This window comes from Planococcus citri, chromosome 1, assembly GCF_950023065.1.
Source record: "Planococcus citri chromosome 1, ihPlaCitr1.1, whole genome shotgun sequence".
NCBI lineage: Eukaryota > Metazoa > Arthropoda > Insecta > Hemiptera > Pseudococcidae > Planococcus > Planococcus citri.
The window spans coordinates 23,831,167-23,846,088 of record NC_088677.1 but is presented as its reverse complement, the minus strand read 5'-3'; the positions used below and the strand labels follow the sequence as shown (position 1 = coordinate 23,846,088).

Here is a 14,922-nt window from a genome sequence, read left to right as displayed (position 1 = left end):
CGACTTTTTAAAAATTGATCTTTGGGTCAAAAATGTGGAAAAAATTAAAATAACATTAAAACTTATAAATCTGAGATTTGGAATGTGCCCCATTTTCGGCTCCCGAAATCGATTAGAAACAGTTTCAAATCATTTTGAGCAGTTCAGAATCCTGCAGCAAATTTTTAAAAGTTGAAATTTTCACAAAATTATACTTAATGAAATTTAAAAGTTGAAACCCACCATCTCTCTACATTAATTTCAACATGCTGAGCCTTTGAAGATGGTTTCTAGATGTTCTGAAGCCTCCAGCCATATTTTGGAAATCCAAGATTTTCAAAAAATTCATAATGTCATAAAAATCGTCCAAATCAACTTAAGGTGCTTATTAGGATGCACTTGACCAATGAATTTTCATGGCCCAGCCGAATGCATTTTTTGAGAATTTCAGGCATTCTTGAAAACTTTTGACACTTCACGGATTTTCTCCAAGAATTTTAAATAACTCAAAAAGTCAAAATCGAGTGGATATTGCGATTGAATCAACATTGTTTGAAGGACCGAAAAATGATTTTTCTTGAAAACGGTAGGTTGTTCAGAAAGATTCTGACCAGAAGTGAAAAAATTATCACAAACTCCAACTTTTTACGTTGTTTTTTTTGTTTCAAATTTTCGCCAGTTTTTTGAGGGAAGGAGGCTCCCTACGGTCAGATCAGCCTTTTTTTTGGAACCGAAGGAGGTTTTTTCTTGAAAAGTGAGTCATTTTAATTAAATAATTCTGATAAAGAAATGAGAAATTTTCAACCAAAAAAATATTACTTACAAACTTCGATCAATTAAATTTTTTCAGGAGTTTTCACAACTCGAGGAAGGGTTCCATACAAAAGGACTAACGGGGGAAGATTTTTTCAGAATGGGAGATCTTAGAATAATTCAGAGCTGAAAATGGAGAATTTAGGGATAAATTAAATATGTATTTTCTATTTTCAATTTTTTTAAACTTGGGTAGCTTTCGTTAATTTAGCTTATCGAGAGCTAAAATTTTTAGGATTTTTTCCTCCACAAAAACCAATTGAGGAGCTCATTGCAAAAGTAGCCCTTGTCACATGAACCTATGCAATCTCCAAAGCTCTTCCTTGAGCGTACCCAGTATCATGAATGTAAACTCTATAAAGCAATTCCTCTCAGGGCTACTCAGGGTAGACTAACTTGACGGTCATTTCATCATTACAACATGATCTCCGCAGTTGGCAATAGGTGCAATCGAGTAAAACGTGTCTAAAAGTTCATGTGACAAGGGCTACTTTTGCAATGAGCTCCTCAATTGCAAAATAAATTTAATTTTTCACGAGTTTGAAATTCGTTTTCAATATTTTGTAAATTCCTTAAAAAGTAGAAATCTTTGTAGAAATATGTGAGGAAGTTATATTAACCCTGGGTAATGAGTATAAGTTCAAAATCATTTTTTTTTTGAGAACAGTTTTTTTTATCTTTCTTATGAAAATTCATATTACTTCATGTGGACTCGTGGAAAACAGTTCAAAATTTGGAATTGGATGAATGTTATAGTTCTGCCTTCAAGAATAATAAATATTATGAAAAAGGTACATACTTAATCAGTTTTCCATATCCTAAGCTACCTTGTTTGAAATTTTTCACTCACCTGAAACAAAAAAACAAATTGATTTCTAGTTAAATTACAAAATAGACAAGGTACGTACATTAAGTAAGATAGGCAAATAGGTGTATCACTTTTAAGAGCTATCTTATATGTATTAAAATTTCCTCGGGGAGTTGGCTTCATCACACCATATGTAGTGTCAATTTTTAACATGATGTTCACTCGTCCTTTTTTTTCGTATGGCAAAACAAACGTTCAACTTTTCGCCCTCAATTCGGGAGGATATAATGAATAATTGAACAGAAAAACTTTGGAAGTTTTGAACAACCTTTGCAGCAATCCCGGTTCGAATGTTCTGATTTTCAGAACAAAATGTCATAATTATGAATATAAAATTAGAAACTGGATGGCGTGGCTAAGGGAATAAACCCTGACAAAAAATCATGTTGAATTCCCCAGAATTACATCAATAAGAAGAACTTTGACCTGAAAAAAATCAAAATTTTATCAAAATTTTTCTATTTTTTAAAAATTCTTTGATTTTTTTTTTAGTTTTTATGGTAATTTTTCGATATTTTTGAATTTTACTTTGAGGGGCAATGTGTCCCTCTGCACCACCCTCCCCCCCCCCCCCAACAAAAAAAACCTGGAAGGAACTAACTTATATCAACGTTGGAACCGAGAATGTGAGCTCTCTACACCATATTAAAAAGCTTGATTGCAAAAGGTCAAGGAGGCCAGAAGATCGCACATTGGATTTTGTGGTAATTTTTACATCATAAAGTCGCCTTTAAAAAAGTCGAAAACTCACTTCGTGACTTTTGGTGAATTCTGGTGAATCTGTCACCAGAAGTCACCACGATTCACCAAGAAGTCACCAGACACTCAAAAAAATTTTCTAGGGCCAGTAGGATTTATTTGTGGTAATTTTTTCATCATAAAGTCACCTTTAAAAAAGTCGAAAACTGACTCTGTGAATTCTGGTGAATCTGTCACCAGAAGTCACCAGGATTCACCAGAGGTCACCAGAATTCACCAGAATTCACCAGACGCTCAAAAGAAATAAGAATTGTCAAAGGCTCCAAGGACATTCTCATGATTTTATCACCATCAAGTCACCTTTAGAAAAGTCGAAAACTCACTTTGTGACTTCTGGTGAATTCTGGTGAATCTGTCACCAGAATTCACCAGAATTCACCAGACGCTCAAAAGAATTTTCAAAGGCTCCGAGGACATTCTCATGATTTTATTACCATAAAGTCACCTTTGAAAAAGTGGAAAACTTATTACTTGGTGATCTTCTGGTGACATTTTAGGAATCAGCAAAACCATATGCACTCGAAACGAATGCAAGCTGATAAAGACTATGGACTATTGGAGTCATGATGCATACAATAATACACACCTGGCTCGGCAATAAAATCAGTGCAATATTTATAATCCTACAATTGAAGATGGTAGAATTAATTGTCAGTTTAGAGATGATAAATTTCCAGAAATTGCTATAGCAATTTCTAAACTTCTATCCCGATTGGCAAAGATTCTAAAAATCTGACAGTCATTTTCCCAGTCAGAACCCCAGTCACATTAGTTCCGTTTCGTCGTCAGAAATATGAAGGGGTAATTATTTTAACCGATCACAGAGTAGGTTGAGAGCTTTCAATATGGTGGATCACTTCTCAAACCTACTCTCATAACACCAGTCATATCGCCAGTCATTTTTTATATATCTGAGGACTCAAATAATTTGGGTAGTCAGAATGGCAGTCATATCACCAGTCAGTTTTCTAATAACTGAGGACCAGTCATCAGATGTTAGAAAACTGATTGGTGATATGACTGCCGTTCTGACTACCCAAATTATTAGGGTCCTCAGATATATAAAAAATGACTGGCGATATGACTGGTGTTATGAGAGTAGGTTTGAGAAGTGATCCACCATATTGAAAGCTCTCAACCTACTCTGTGATTGGTTAAAATAAATTACCCCTTCATATTTCTGACGACGAAACGGAATTAATGTGACTGGGGTTCTGACTGGGAAAATGACTGTCAGATTTTTAGAATCTTTGCCAATCGGGTATATAGAAGTTTATATTTCTTCAGATTATGAAGTATGTATAGGTACCTAGTCCATATACTGACTTTGAAAAATTGTCCGTTTAAAAATGTCATTCATCAACTACAACTAATAAATTTCCAATTACATATTCACAAATTTTTGAAATTTTCCTTCATTTTGAACAATTTATCAAATATTTTACAAAAATTAAACGCTCGTTTCACAATTTTTTCCTCATTTACAAAAAATTTTCTCAATTTGAAAGTTATTAGAAAATTTTCCCATAAATTTCCAGAAACTTTCTGTGGAAAATTCCTATCATCTGTACACATTTCTCATGGTTAGAAAATGCTAATGGTACAGTGAAAGAAAGATACAAGTGAAAACAGCAAGAGGAAGAAAACATTTAGAGCTGATGACAATAACTCACTCACGCAACCTCCTGTGAAGGAAAAGCGATCCCAACAAGGTCAAGTCGACCTAGTTATGTTCTTTCAGATTCAAAATCCAACATAGGTGTATCATTTTTCACGTAAGATAACCCAAAATTCTATCCTAAATGTTATATCTTTACATCTGTAATTGGATTCATCAACTAACACACAAATTTATTTGAATGTGGGCATGACTAATCGATATATTTTCCTCTTCAATAACATTTTGAAAGACTATACCGTTTCTTTTTTTCAGAACATCGTGATACAGATTAATACCTAATAACGTCTCATACATAGAATAGCTTACCTAATTTTTCCCTGAATTTAATCTTATCAAAAAATGAATCAGGCAATCTGAATGCAAAAATAAATACGTGCTTTAATAATTAATGACGAGACCATAATTTCCTGTTTTTTTAAATTAATCACCACAGGGATTAGGTCAGATGTATTTTCAACTCGTGATTTACATTTTACCATTTTAAAAAAACTGAACCAACACTGTCGATTTCTTTGAATGATTTTTACAACTTATTCCTGGAGTCCTGACTTAAACCTCTTATGCTGACATATGTACCTAATTACTGAGGAAACCTCTGGATGTAACATTTGCCAACATCATCGAGGAAAGTTAGGGTCCAAACCCAGAGTTTACCTCAATGATGTCAGCTCCAGGACAATCTCACTCCTCGACAAAATTCGTCATTCAAAAAAAAAAAAGAACCATCAATAAAAATTCCACAAATATACAATTAAAATTTGATCATTACAAAAACATGGCATCAAAAAAGACTAAGTAGGTATATACTCTTGAAAGATAAACGTAATAAAATAACATAGGTACTCAATTACTCGTTGTAAAACATTAAGTATTTAAATCTAAAACTAGTTCTCCATCACACGAATAGAAAAACGAAAAAAATTGGTAAAATATCTACAATACGATTTTAAAAAACCGGCTGCGATTTTTAGAAAGAAATTGGTTCTCCGCCGAGCAATTTTTTATCATAAAGGAATTCTCCGAGAGGTCCGTGAGAAACCATCATTTTTCCAAGATCGGAAATCTTGCCGGCCAATTCTCTCTGTCCCTTGTACTGTTCGTCTAAGTATTCAGCGGTCAACCAGTCGACAAGCTGTAAAGAAAACACATCATTGTATAACAAATTCCGGTAGTATCAACATTTAGGTATAAGATATTGCTTTATCATAATAATAAATCAATCATCGACCCAATATATCCGTAATTAATTATTAATTCTCAAGGGCTATCAAACAAATTATGAGGTTGACGTGATTCTTGTACATACGTACGTAATACAGAATAATAACTCCTTTAGAAAGGCCTCTCTATAACTTTAATCAATATTCGGTTTATCTTATCGACATTCACCAAACATGCACCAAGTACAAAGCAATACAGCAGCCAAAGCCAATATTATCTATATCGTTTTATAGAACAATGGTACTTGTGTGTATGGCGATAACAAAACCCCCAGTAAACAACCGTACGAGTAAATAGAGAGTCGATGACAAATTTTCACCAAACATGAGGCTGCGTGCTGCGAAGAAAACTTACGTGGTAATCGTTGAAGTTGGCTGATTCTTGACCAGGGGCTTCGCAAATTGAGGCGATATCGCGTAATTTACGAGTTACGCTGGCTTCCAAGGTCAATGCATCTTTTAAAGCGCTAACAGCGTCAGTCCAGGTATCCGACAATGGGAGCTGAAAAAATATATTCGGTAAAAAGACGTGTGCAACATTACACGAATGGTTTGCATGATTTCAAGTGTCAAGAAGTATTTAGATACGTGGTTTAAAAAAAAACACGTAATCTAAGTACTTGACGACGAAAATGACACCTGTATCGATAATTTTTTACCCATCATTAGATTAGAAAAAAAAATTCGAGTATTCGTCGATGATCGTTTTATTATAAACCATGATTCAATACGATTCCAACAGGAAAATTGATACGAAAATTACTAAATTACTCGAAACCATAATGACAAACATGCCAAAGGTCATATGTACAGAGTAATTACAATCCAAATAATCTCAATTCATCGACAACGATTAGATAATTTAACTACGAAGTTAGAAACTGATGTATTCCCTCATCGTCTATAAATTTAATCTCGAATACACATTTTTAATCTAAATAATATTTTTCGGTTGAAAGCTCGAACACTGTTTAATTTTACGCCATTAAATGATAAACATGTTGACCAAAATACTTATCGACGAATCCCTGCAGACGAGGATGAAAAAAAACTACGTCACGAAAATCAACCAAAGAGGAAAAACAGTATTCAGTGGGTACCTAGAGTAGTACATGTTTTTGAAGGTCATAAAACACCAGTTACCTTTACTGCCTCGAGTACCTACCGAAAACTCATTAATATAGAAAACCTGTCAGAAATCCCGACTACGAATTTATAGTATCGCACAAAAGAACAAATAGTGGTTAATTGGCGAGTAGGTAACTCGTTGATTAGAAATTAGAATATTCGCCATTTACCTACCTAACGTTGAAAAATTAAAAAAGTCATATAGGATGGGTTTAGAAAATAATTAAAATTACCGGATCTCTGATCAATTGGCTGATATCTTGAGTCAAACCTCCTCGCATCAATAAGTAGTCGATTAATTTCAAAGCATGTTCTCGCTCTTCGGAAGCGCTATCGAAGAAAAACTTGGCAAATCCGGGTCGGTTGATGGTATCTTTGGAAAAATGAGCCCCCTAAAAAAATAGAAATTCAGTCAATGGGCGTTTCTATTTTATACTTAAATGAACGTCAATCGAATCGTTGATAAATAATTCATCGATTCGTAAAGAGTACGTAATAAATATTCGTCGTTGTTTTCTCAACATCAACGTATAGCATATTGGTAAACTTGGCAACGCGATGTTGAGCAAAACATTCGAGATATTTGTTTAATTATTTTTTTCCTCGTTTCGATATTCGTTGGTAATATTTTGATACTGTGAAAAAATCCAGTAAACAAACGAGGTAGTCTCACCATTGCTAGATACGTCATCGATGCGGTTAACTCTTCCTGGATCTGAGCTTTCATCAGTTTAGTACAAGGGTCGGTCATAGTAATCCAATCTGTGGGCATTTGGACCTTAGGTACTTTGCCTAGAAACAGTTGAATGAAATTATCAACATGGTAGAGTTGAAATGAGACAAAGAAAGTTATAAAAAAAAATTATGGTGAATTGAGAGCAATTAGAATTGATGTATTTGTATTTTTCAATTACATCGTTCGGATAAGACTCTTATCTAGTCTGGTTAATGGTTATTTATTTCTCTATTTTGAAATTAGAACACATGAGATGCTGCTGGTTATGATTTAATTACGTTTCATTATTAGAAACCGAGAGTCTAAACAGAATCCACAATATCGGTTTAGTAGCCTCCTAAATTTCTTTTAATAAATCATCGTAAGGCGTAATGCGTAATAAATGGGCTCACAGTGAGTGTATCAATTAAATCATCATCGAGAGTAAGATAACTGTATAAGAATATTGAAAAACAACTCGTACTTTATCTATTACGCTTCCTGCGTGAAATTGATAAAGTCTGCTTTCTCTATATGATTTTCCTACATAGATTTTTACAAATTTTCCGCTGGTTATACCTACCTACTTCATACTTGCATGACAAAGCGAAACCTACACGCAGATCTACAAAGAATTACTCGTAGATAAGTGATCTGACTAATTAAACTAAATTGTACCGAACCGAAACCGATTCCATGTAACTCATTAATCGATACATTTCGGAGAATATACGACAATAAACAAAAAATGAAATCCCCATGAGTAATTTCTTTCATATGCGACTGTCGAATTATTCGATATAGGTAGGTAGGTAGGTAGGTAGGTAGGTAGGTACTAGGTAGGTAACTATTTATCTACTCGACGAATGATTTAAATTTGTCCTTCGTTGTTGGCACAGCATATGAAGTTATGAAGTTCTGAAGCATGAATTTTGTATACTTTTGTTTTGTCAATACACTTTTATTAACAAAGAGAAACACTGCGTAGAATTTTACATATCAATAGAGAAAGACGACAACGTATTGCACAGAAATAGAATTACCTACCTATTAATGATAATGAACTAAAGCTTTCTCATCACTGAAAATGGTTCAGTTTTGAATCGTCAACAGAGCAAACAAATGTTGACCTGTACACTACAAATCCAAGAGAATTCACGCCTAATTTTGGGCTCAAAATTTTTCAAAAATGATCAAAAAACATTTTCGTGGAAATGTTTGACTTTTTCATAAAGTTTTGATCGATTTTGACGTGATACATTACATTTTTTTGAAAAAAAAACTACAATCGTACCCTAATTTTAGGCTCAACATTTTTTTAAATGCTCAAAAAATATTTTCGTAGGAATCTGCGATTTTGTCGCGAAATTTTAACCCATTTTTAGACGTCGTACCGATCTTGATCAAAAATTCCAAAAATCATGATCAGATTATGAGCTCAAAATTTTTCAAAAATGCTCAAAAAACATTTTCGGGGGAATGTTTGATTTTCTCGTAGTATTTTAACCCATTTTGAGAACTCATCCTGAACCATTTCAATAATCCCAAAAATCATGATCCGATTTTGAGCTCAAAATTTTTCAAAAACGCACAAAAAACATTTTCGTGGGAATCTTTGATTTTGTCGCGAAATTTTAACTCATTTTGAGACGTCGTACCGATCTTGTTCAAAAAAATCTCAAAAATCATAATCAGATTTTGAAATCAAAATTTTTCAAAAATGCTCAAAAAACATTTTCGGAGAAATGTTAGATTTTTTCGCAAGCTTTTAACTTATTTTGAGAACTCACACTGAACCATTTCAAAAATTCCAAAACTTATAACCAGATTTTGAGCTAAAAATTTTTCAAAAATGCTCAAAAAACATTTTTGGAGGAATGTTTGATTTTAATCTATTTTGAGGAGTCACACTGGACCATTTTAAAAATCCCAAAAATCATAATCCGATTTTGAGCTAAAAATTTTTCAAAAATGCTCAAAAAACATTTTCGGAGGAATATTTGCGATTTTTCGCAAAATTTTAACCTATTTTGAGAAGTCACACCGAATCATTTCAAAAATTCCAAAAATTATAATCTGATTTCGAGCTCAAATTTGCATTTTCGGAGGAATATTTGATTTTCTCGCAAAATTTTAACCTATTTTGAGAAGTCACACTGAATCATTTCAAAAATTCCAAAACTTATAATCTGATTTCGAGCTCAAAATTTTTCAAAAATGCTCAAAAAACGTTTTCGTCGAAATATTTGTTTTTTTTTTTGCAAAACTTTAACCCATTTGGGAAGTCGCAGTGTTCTTTTTCAAAAATTCCAAAAAATCATGATCAGATTTTGAGCTAAAAATTTTTCAAAAATGGTCAAAAATATTTTCGTGAAAGTATTTGGATTTTTTTCCGAAATTTAAACCTATTTTTAAAAAGTCGTACTGAACTATTTCAAAAATTCCAAAAATTATAACCAGATTTTGAGCTAAAAAATTTTCAAAAATGCTCAGAAAACATTTAAGTTTTTGATGAAATTTCAACCCATTTTGATAGGTCGCAACGTCACTTTTGAATAATTCAACAGTTTATTTTACTATTCTCGAAGTTGGAGTGGGCGCAACTTGATGATTCAATAATTGCTCAATATTGTGCAAGCCATTTTTCGTCCAATGGACGTGTAGCAAACTCCATTATGTCATACGAATTTTTTTTGCATCATCGACTTGATGATGTCTGCAAAAACGTTTTTGTGCTACATTTGCCCAAATATGTATTAGCAAGCAGAAATAAACATAATAAATTCTGAATGAGGGGAGTGCTCAAAACTGACCCACAACAATTTTTTTTTGCATCGAAGTCATTTAGAAAATTGAGAACATGGTCTACCTTAGCCTATTTTCCAAAGTTGGAATTTTCCAACTCCTACCCCCTCAAGTTGTTAGAATACCTCAGGTGAGAAAATAATAAAATTCCCTATTTTCGATTTTTTCTCATTTAGTAAAAAAAGCGGTACAGGTAGCTTCTCTCCTCAGTTGAAAAAAAAAACAAAAAAATCAATTTATCACAAAATTCTTCCGTTTCTGCGCCAAAATTTTTTTAAAATGATGATCACATTTTCAAGAGAAAACTTTCTCCGCTCCTTCTAGCTCCCCTCAAAGTTGAAAAAATAAAAACAAAAAACAGAATAAATCAAAATTAGTGATTTTTTTTGATAATTTCTCATTTCAGCATTAGAATTGTCCTATACATACAACCCTCCTTTTTAACAAAAAAAAAAACTTTTTCAGAACCTCGCACCCCCCAACATGATGGTGCTTCAGTCTCTTGTATGGAGCCCTCCCCCTCCTCCTCACCCCTCAAAAAATAAGAAAAAGTTTTAAAAAATACAAAATTGATGGCTGCACAGTTTTTTTTGGAAATTTTTCATTTTTGGGCAGAATTTTTCTAAATAAACGTCTTTTAAAGAAAAACCCTACCCAGTTACTCCAGTCCCCTCTTGAAAAGCACCTCAAAGTTGAAAAATGAAAAAATAATGTAGATATGCACAAATTTATTGAAAATATTAAATTCCTAAGCAGAGTCCCTTTGAATACCCACATTTACAAGAAAATCTCTCCCTTGGTCTTCCGAATGTTGTTAGTCTCCTCTCCTTGTCCATATGAAGCCCTCAAATTTAGAAAATATATCGAAAAATATGAAAAAGTGATGTCTGCGCATATTATTTGAAAAAGTTTCAATTCTGAGCAGAATACTTTCAAAAATTAAACAAAAGAAGAAAAAAATCATCTTTTACTCCCCCTCCCCCCTCCCCCCTCCCAACTGATCTCTTGAAATATATCATTCCTGAAACTGAGGGAATGGGGTCAGTTTTTTGGTCAATATTGCCAATTTTAAAATAATCGACAAAATTTCAAGGTTTTTGGTTATTTTCCTCAAATTTTTTGAAATCATAGGCAATATTAGCACTTCAGCTCTAAAATATTCTCACAGTTCCAGAAATGATATCTTTCTCTATTTTGGCGTAATTGATGGGAAATACTCGAGAAGAAAATATTTTCAAAATACGAATTTACCTACTCAAAATTACTTAAGCGATTCTCAAATCTTCAACCGATCAGTAAAACCCTAAAAGTGATCTTGGATTAGGATTTTGATGGCAATAGCATAGATCAACGCAGAATCTCAAATACTTTCATCCAGGACTGGACTATTTTTCCCAAGACAAGTTGTGAAGAAGCTGGAGCTAAAAAACCACGATTTTTTTCAAAAAGGACCCTCTTTGACGGCTCACATCTCCTCTTAAGGAATACCTCCACAGCTGAAAAAAATTCCCGAGTAACTTTCAACTCAAAATTAAGCTCTCTTCTGAATTTGGTCAAAGTCCGCCTGGTTTTTTGGTGAGGAGGAGGGAGAGCGATCCATTTTAATTCCAATTCTTTCGGATTTTTTTTTATGAAGTTTGTGAATTGAGGGGGGGGGGAGCTGACAATTTATAAAATTTCGCCCAATATGTACTTCGATTTCCCCTCATTTTGTAAAATTGAAGGCTCGCTGCCAGCACTTATTTTCCAGCGAGGGGGCTGAAAATTTCATGGCATGATTTTCTCACCAGTGGTATCATTGGTAACAACTTTAGAAAAAAATATGAGTGAAAAAATTTTTAAAAAAAAATTTCCACCATTTCAGATCCATAGATACCATCAAAAGCAAACTAACTCCATCCTTGATGAATGATGATCTTGAATGAAATCGTATGATGCAATATCAAAACTGTAGCAAATTTTCTATTGATTTTGTAGTTGAAAATTAACACTAAAGAAATGCAGCAAGCTCATAGGAAGACTCATTAGAGCAAAGATTACTCTGGCATGGATTCGAATTTATGATAATGAATTTATGACTCTTTTCAAATAATGTTTTTTGCTCATATTTCGTTCTTTGTGTTTCGGATGAGACATGAGAACGATGAAAAATAACATGCATACAATAAGGTAAATTAGAATAAAAGTAAATGATATCACTAAATACTCACAATTTAATTTTCCTTGTGTTTGAGCATCTACGTCGCCGGTCCAGCCGAGGAAAACGAAACCCAAAATCAAACACGATACTACAGAGAACTCCATTGTTGAACTTGGAAGTTTGATTTAAATACGAAATGATTTTAAAATGAAAATAAATCTGAACTACCTAAAATTAATATCACCTTTACACACACTGGTGCAGAAGGTGTAGAAGAGACCGTAGAAAAATATTAGTTACAATATGGCACGAAACGAAATGAGCAGAGTAATTCAAATACAGAGACGATAACTTGAAAATTTCGATATCTTATCACTCATCCATTCCTACGACTATTTTTAATTCGTCATCGGCCAATGTGTAAACAGAAATTTCTACTGCGAAGTTAGAATTATCGATCGATTCTCGAAATCGTCTTCTTCTCAAAGTACCACTAAACTGCACGAAATTCCAAACTAATCGCTCAAAATAGTACAGAAAACAAATTCTAAAATTTTTTATACCGATGCGGATAAAATTCAAGCTCAAAAAGCTTCAGATTCGTAAAAAATTCCAAATTTACTAACGTCTCTGAATCGATGTAAAATCGCGATATTCGACTATCGATTCAATTCCCCACTCGAGAGGAACTGATAAGTCGATCGGATCAAGGACAACTAATTGCACTATCTCTCGAAATAAGCATTGGAGTTTGATTTATTCTTCATTTATTTCAGACGTAGTTATTCATTCGTTAATTAAAGTTCTTCGTTTCAAGTGTTCTCATACACCTTCTGCGCCAGTGTGTGTAAAGGTGGTACAACGTTCGTTAAATTTTTTTTCTAAAAATTCGATCACTTTGTTTGTTCGTTCAGGTAGGTATCTTGTTTTTATTTTTCATTTCAGAATTTCGAGTACTTATAATTTTTTTAAATTGCAGTTAGAATAATTCATCTTAACAACGATCAAAATGTTCAAATCGATTGTCAGTCTTTTCTTGGTTTTCGCCGTGGTGATCGGTAAAAGCTCGGGTGCTGAATTCTGCTACAGCGAAGTCGTCAGTGCTTGCAGCTTAGCTGGTAAGTGATAAGAATAATTTTATTTACCTGAAAAAAATTTTAATTGCATTAATTGGAATAATTTCATCTTATTTACTTACCTACTTTAAAGGAGGCGAAACCCAAAACTGTACTGCTAAATATGGAGCTACTCATACGGTGCTCAAAGATCTTCAAAATTATGCTAATCTTCATATCACCCGAAACTGGCAATTCATGTTGATGGTAAATATTGACTTTAAAATAACAAAACTTGTAATTAACATTTTCACTGAGTTTTTCCATATTTTACAGTCTTCTCATTTCAACAACTACGTCAAGAATCGTGAAGGATTCGGCAAGCTTTACAAAAAATACTCCGACAAATCTTGGGAAGACTCGATCGAATTAATTAAATACATGGCTAAAAGAGGAGGTGCCCACGACTTCAAATACAGAAAAGAAATGCCCAGCGAAATTGTAAGTTCATCTAATTAATTAAAATTTAAAATTTAGTTACGGTTCGATTTATTCTAACTCGTATTTGATCATTTTTGCCAAGCTTTCGAATACTTTGGTTTGGGTAAGATAAGTTGATAATTCTCTTAATTATATACTTTAGTGTTCATTTATTTATTTATTTTCATTAGATATTTGGTGCAATTCTTGTATTATTAAAGAATATTGCGTATTTTTCAGGGAACTCCTGTTTTGGAATTAGACGAATTACCAAGTTTGGCTAAAGCATTGGGTATGTGGAAAACCGTCGCCGAAGAAGCTCATTATATTCACGGAGAAATCAGCAACCACAGACAAGGTTACCATGATCCCGAAGTAAGTTCAACTCGAACGTCGTAAAATTTTCTATTGTAGAGTAGATTACGAATTGAAGTGTTTATTAACACGTCATATACATATTAAAATTGATAACAAGCTGAAAGAGAGTGAGAGAGCGTACTGAAGTGGTTTGATTTGAATCCACCTTTTTTTTTCCTCGACGATTTTCTTGCTGTTTTTTTTTCAGCTCGTTTTTTAATTTTCGTTTATTTATTTCAGACTTCCTCGTATATTGAAAATGAATTCGCCCACGAACACGCTGAAATTATTCGAGAACTTGCCGGACACACCAATGATTTGAAACGTTTGGTTCATGAAACTCCAGATAGCAGTTTGGCTGTATTTTTATTCGATAACTATTTACAAAAATCCGCTTAAAATGTACCTTAACGATCAAACGACTCCGTAATACTTATTCGCGTATTTCACACCATTTTTTTATTTTTATTTTCTTCCTAATTTTACCCTGGCGCGTTTCTTATCGATAATTATACTTAGAACAGAAATGTCGCCGTATCTTTACGTCTTTTATTTGTATACTTAAACCATTTTCGTCGAATTGTTCTTTCTTTTTTGATTTTTTTTTAATTACTCGAGTGTGATTTATATACCTAGTTTTTATATTGAAATTATAAGGTGATTATTGCCATAATAAATGTTTAGTCATGAAATCGCGTGTTTTATTTCCTTATTCGGAGATTTTAGTTTGGAGTTCGTATCGAAGCCAAGATTCGAGTTTTATCAGTCTGAAAATTAACGATAGAGCTTAATATGTTTTAGAATCATTGATCGATGTAGGTAATGAAATTTTTACGAGGTATAAATACGATATAGCTCAACTTTCAATAACAATAATGGTTGAGTTGAAACGAACACCAAGCAAATATCAAATATGTATCAG

At 33.2% G+C, this 14,922-nt stretch overlaps 2 protein-coding genes and 1 long non-coding RNA gene across 5 annotated transcripts in view; 1 reads left to right on the top strand and 2 right to left on the bottom strand.

The window, feature by feature from the left end:
* Positions 1-2,202, bottom strand: part of LOC135849966 (uncharacterized) — a 37,620-nt gene extending 35,418 nt beyond the window's left edge. The window contains exon 1 of the long non-coding RNA XR_010559631.1: positions 1,592-2,202. This is a non-coding gene — a long non-coding RNA (uncharacterized LOC135849966). The remainder of the gene's footprint in view (positions 1-1,591) is intronic.
* A 2,627-nt stretch (positions 2,203-4,829) lies between these two features.
* The window catches only part of LOC135849973 (ferritin heavy chain-like), a 226,659-nt gene continuing 216,566 nt past the window's right edge, over positions 4,830-14,922 (bottom strand). The window contains exons 1-5 of one of the 2 annotated variants that reach the window (XM_065370647.1): positions 12,179-12,503; positions 7,122-7,240; positions 6,682-6,840; positions 5,676-5,822; positions 4,830-5,232 (exon numbers count right to left, since the gene is read on the bottom strand). In XM_065370647.1, the coding sequence (XP_065226719.1) occupies positions 5,068-5,232; positions 5,676-5,822; positions 6,682-6,840; positions 7,122-7,240; positions 12,179-12,272 (684 nt within the window). In that variant the 5' untranslated portion in view covers positions 12,273-12,503 and the 3' untranslated portion in view covers positions 4,830-5,067. Of the gene's footprint in view, positions 5,233-5,675; positions 5,823-6,681; positions 6,841-7,121; positions 7,241-12,178; positions 12,504-14,922 lie in introns of those variants that run through there. The other variant, XM_065370648.1, reaches the window with a different exon arrangement.
* Positions 12,864-14,692, top strand: LOC135849972 (ferritin light chain-like). 2 transcript variants are annotated; one of them, XM_065370644.1, is made up of 7 exons: positions 12,864-13,022; positions 13,088-13,226; positions 13,318-13,430; positions 13,500-13,664; positions 13,747-13,767; positions 13,884-14,018; positions 14,241-14,692. In XM_065370644.1, exons 2-7 carry the CDS (start codon positions 13,118-13,120, stop codon positions 14,397-14,399), a joined length of 702 nt encoding a protein of 233 aa, XP_065226716.1. In that variant the 5' UTR covers positions 12,864-13,022; positions 13,088-13,117; the 3' UTR covers positions 14,400-14,692. The 2 variants fall into 2 exon arrangements, with proteins under 2 accessions (XP_065226716.1, XP_065226717.1); XM_065370645.1 differs by lacking the exon at positions 13,747-13,767.

What these genes read in the sequence shown, in the direction of transcription:
- LOC135849972 (XM_065370644.1), top strand. Translation starts at nt 13,118, where the DNA reads ATGTTCAAATCGATTGTCAGTCTTTTCTTGGTTTTCGCCGTGGTGATC. An exon ending in ACTGGCAATTCATGTTGATG is followed by an intron (nt 13,431 to 13,499) that starts GTAAATATTGAC and finishes CATATTTTACAG; the next exon opens with TCTTCTCATTTCAACAACTA. An exon ending in AAGGTTACCATGATCCCGAA is followed by an intron (nt 14,019 to 14,240) that starts GTAAGTTCAACT and finishes TATTTATTTCAG; the next exon opens with ACTTCCTCGTATATTGAAAA.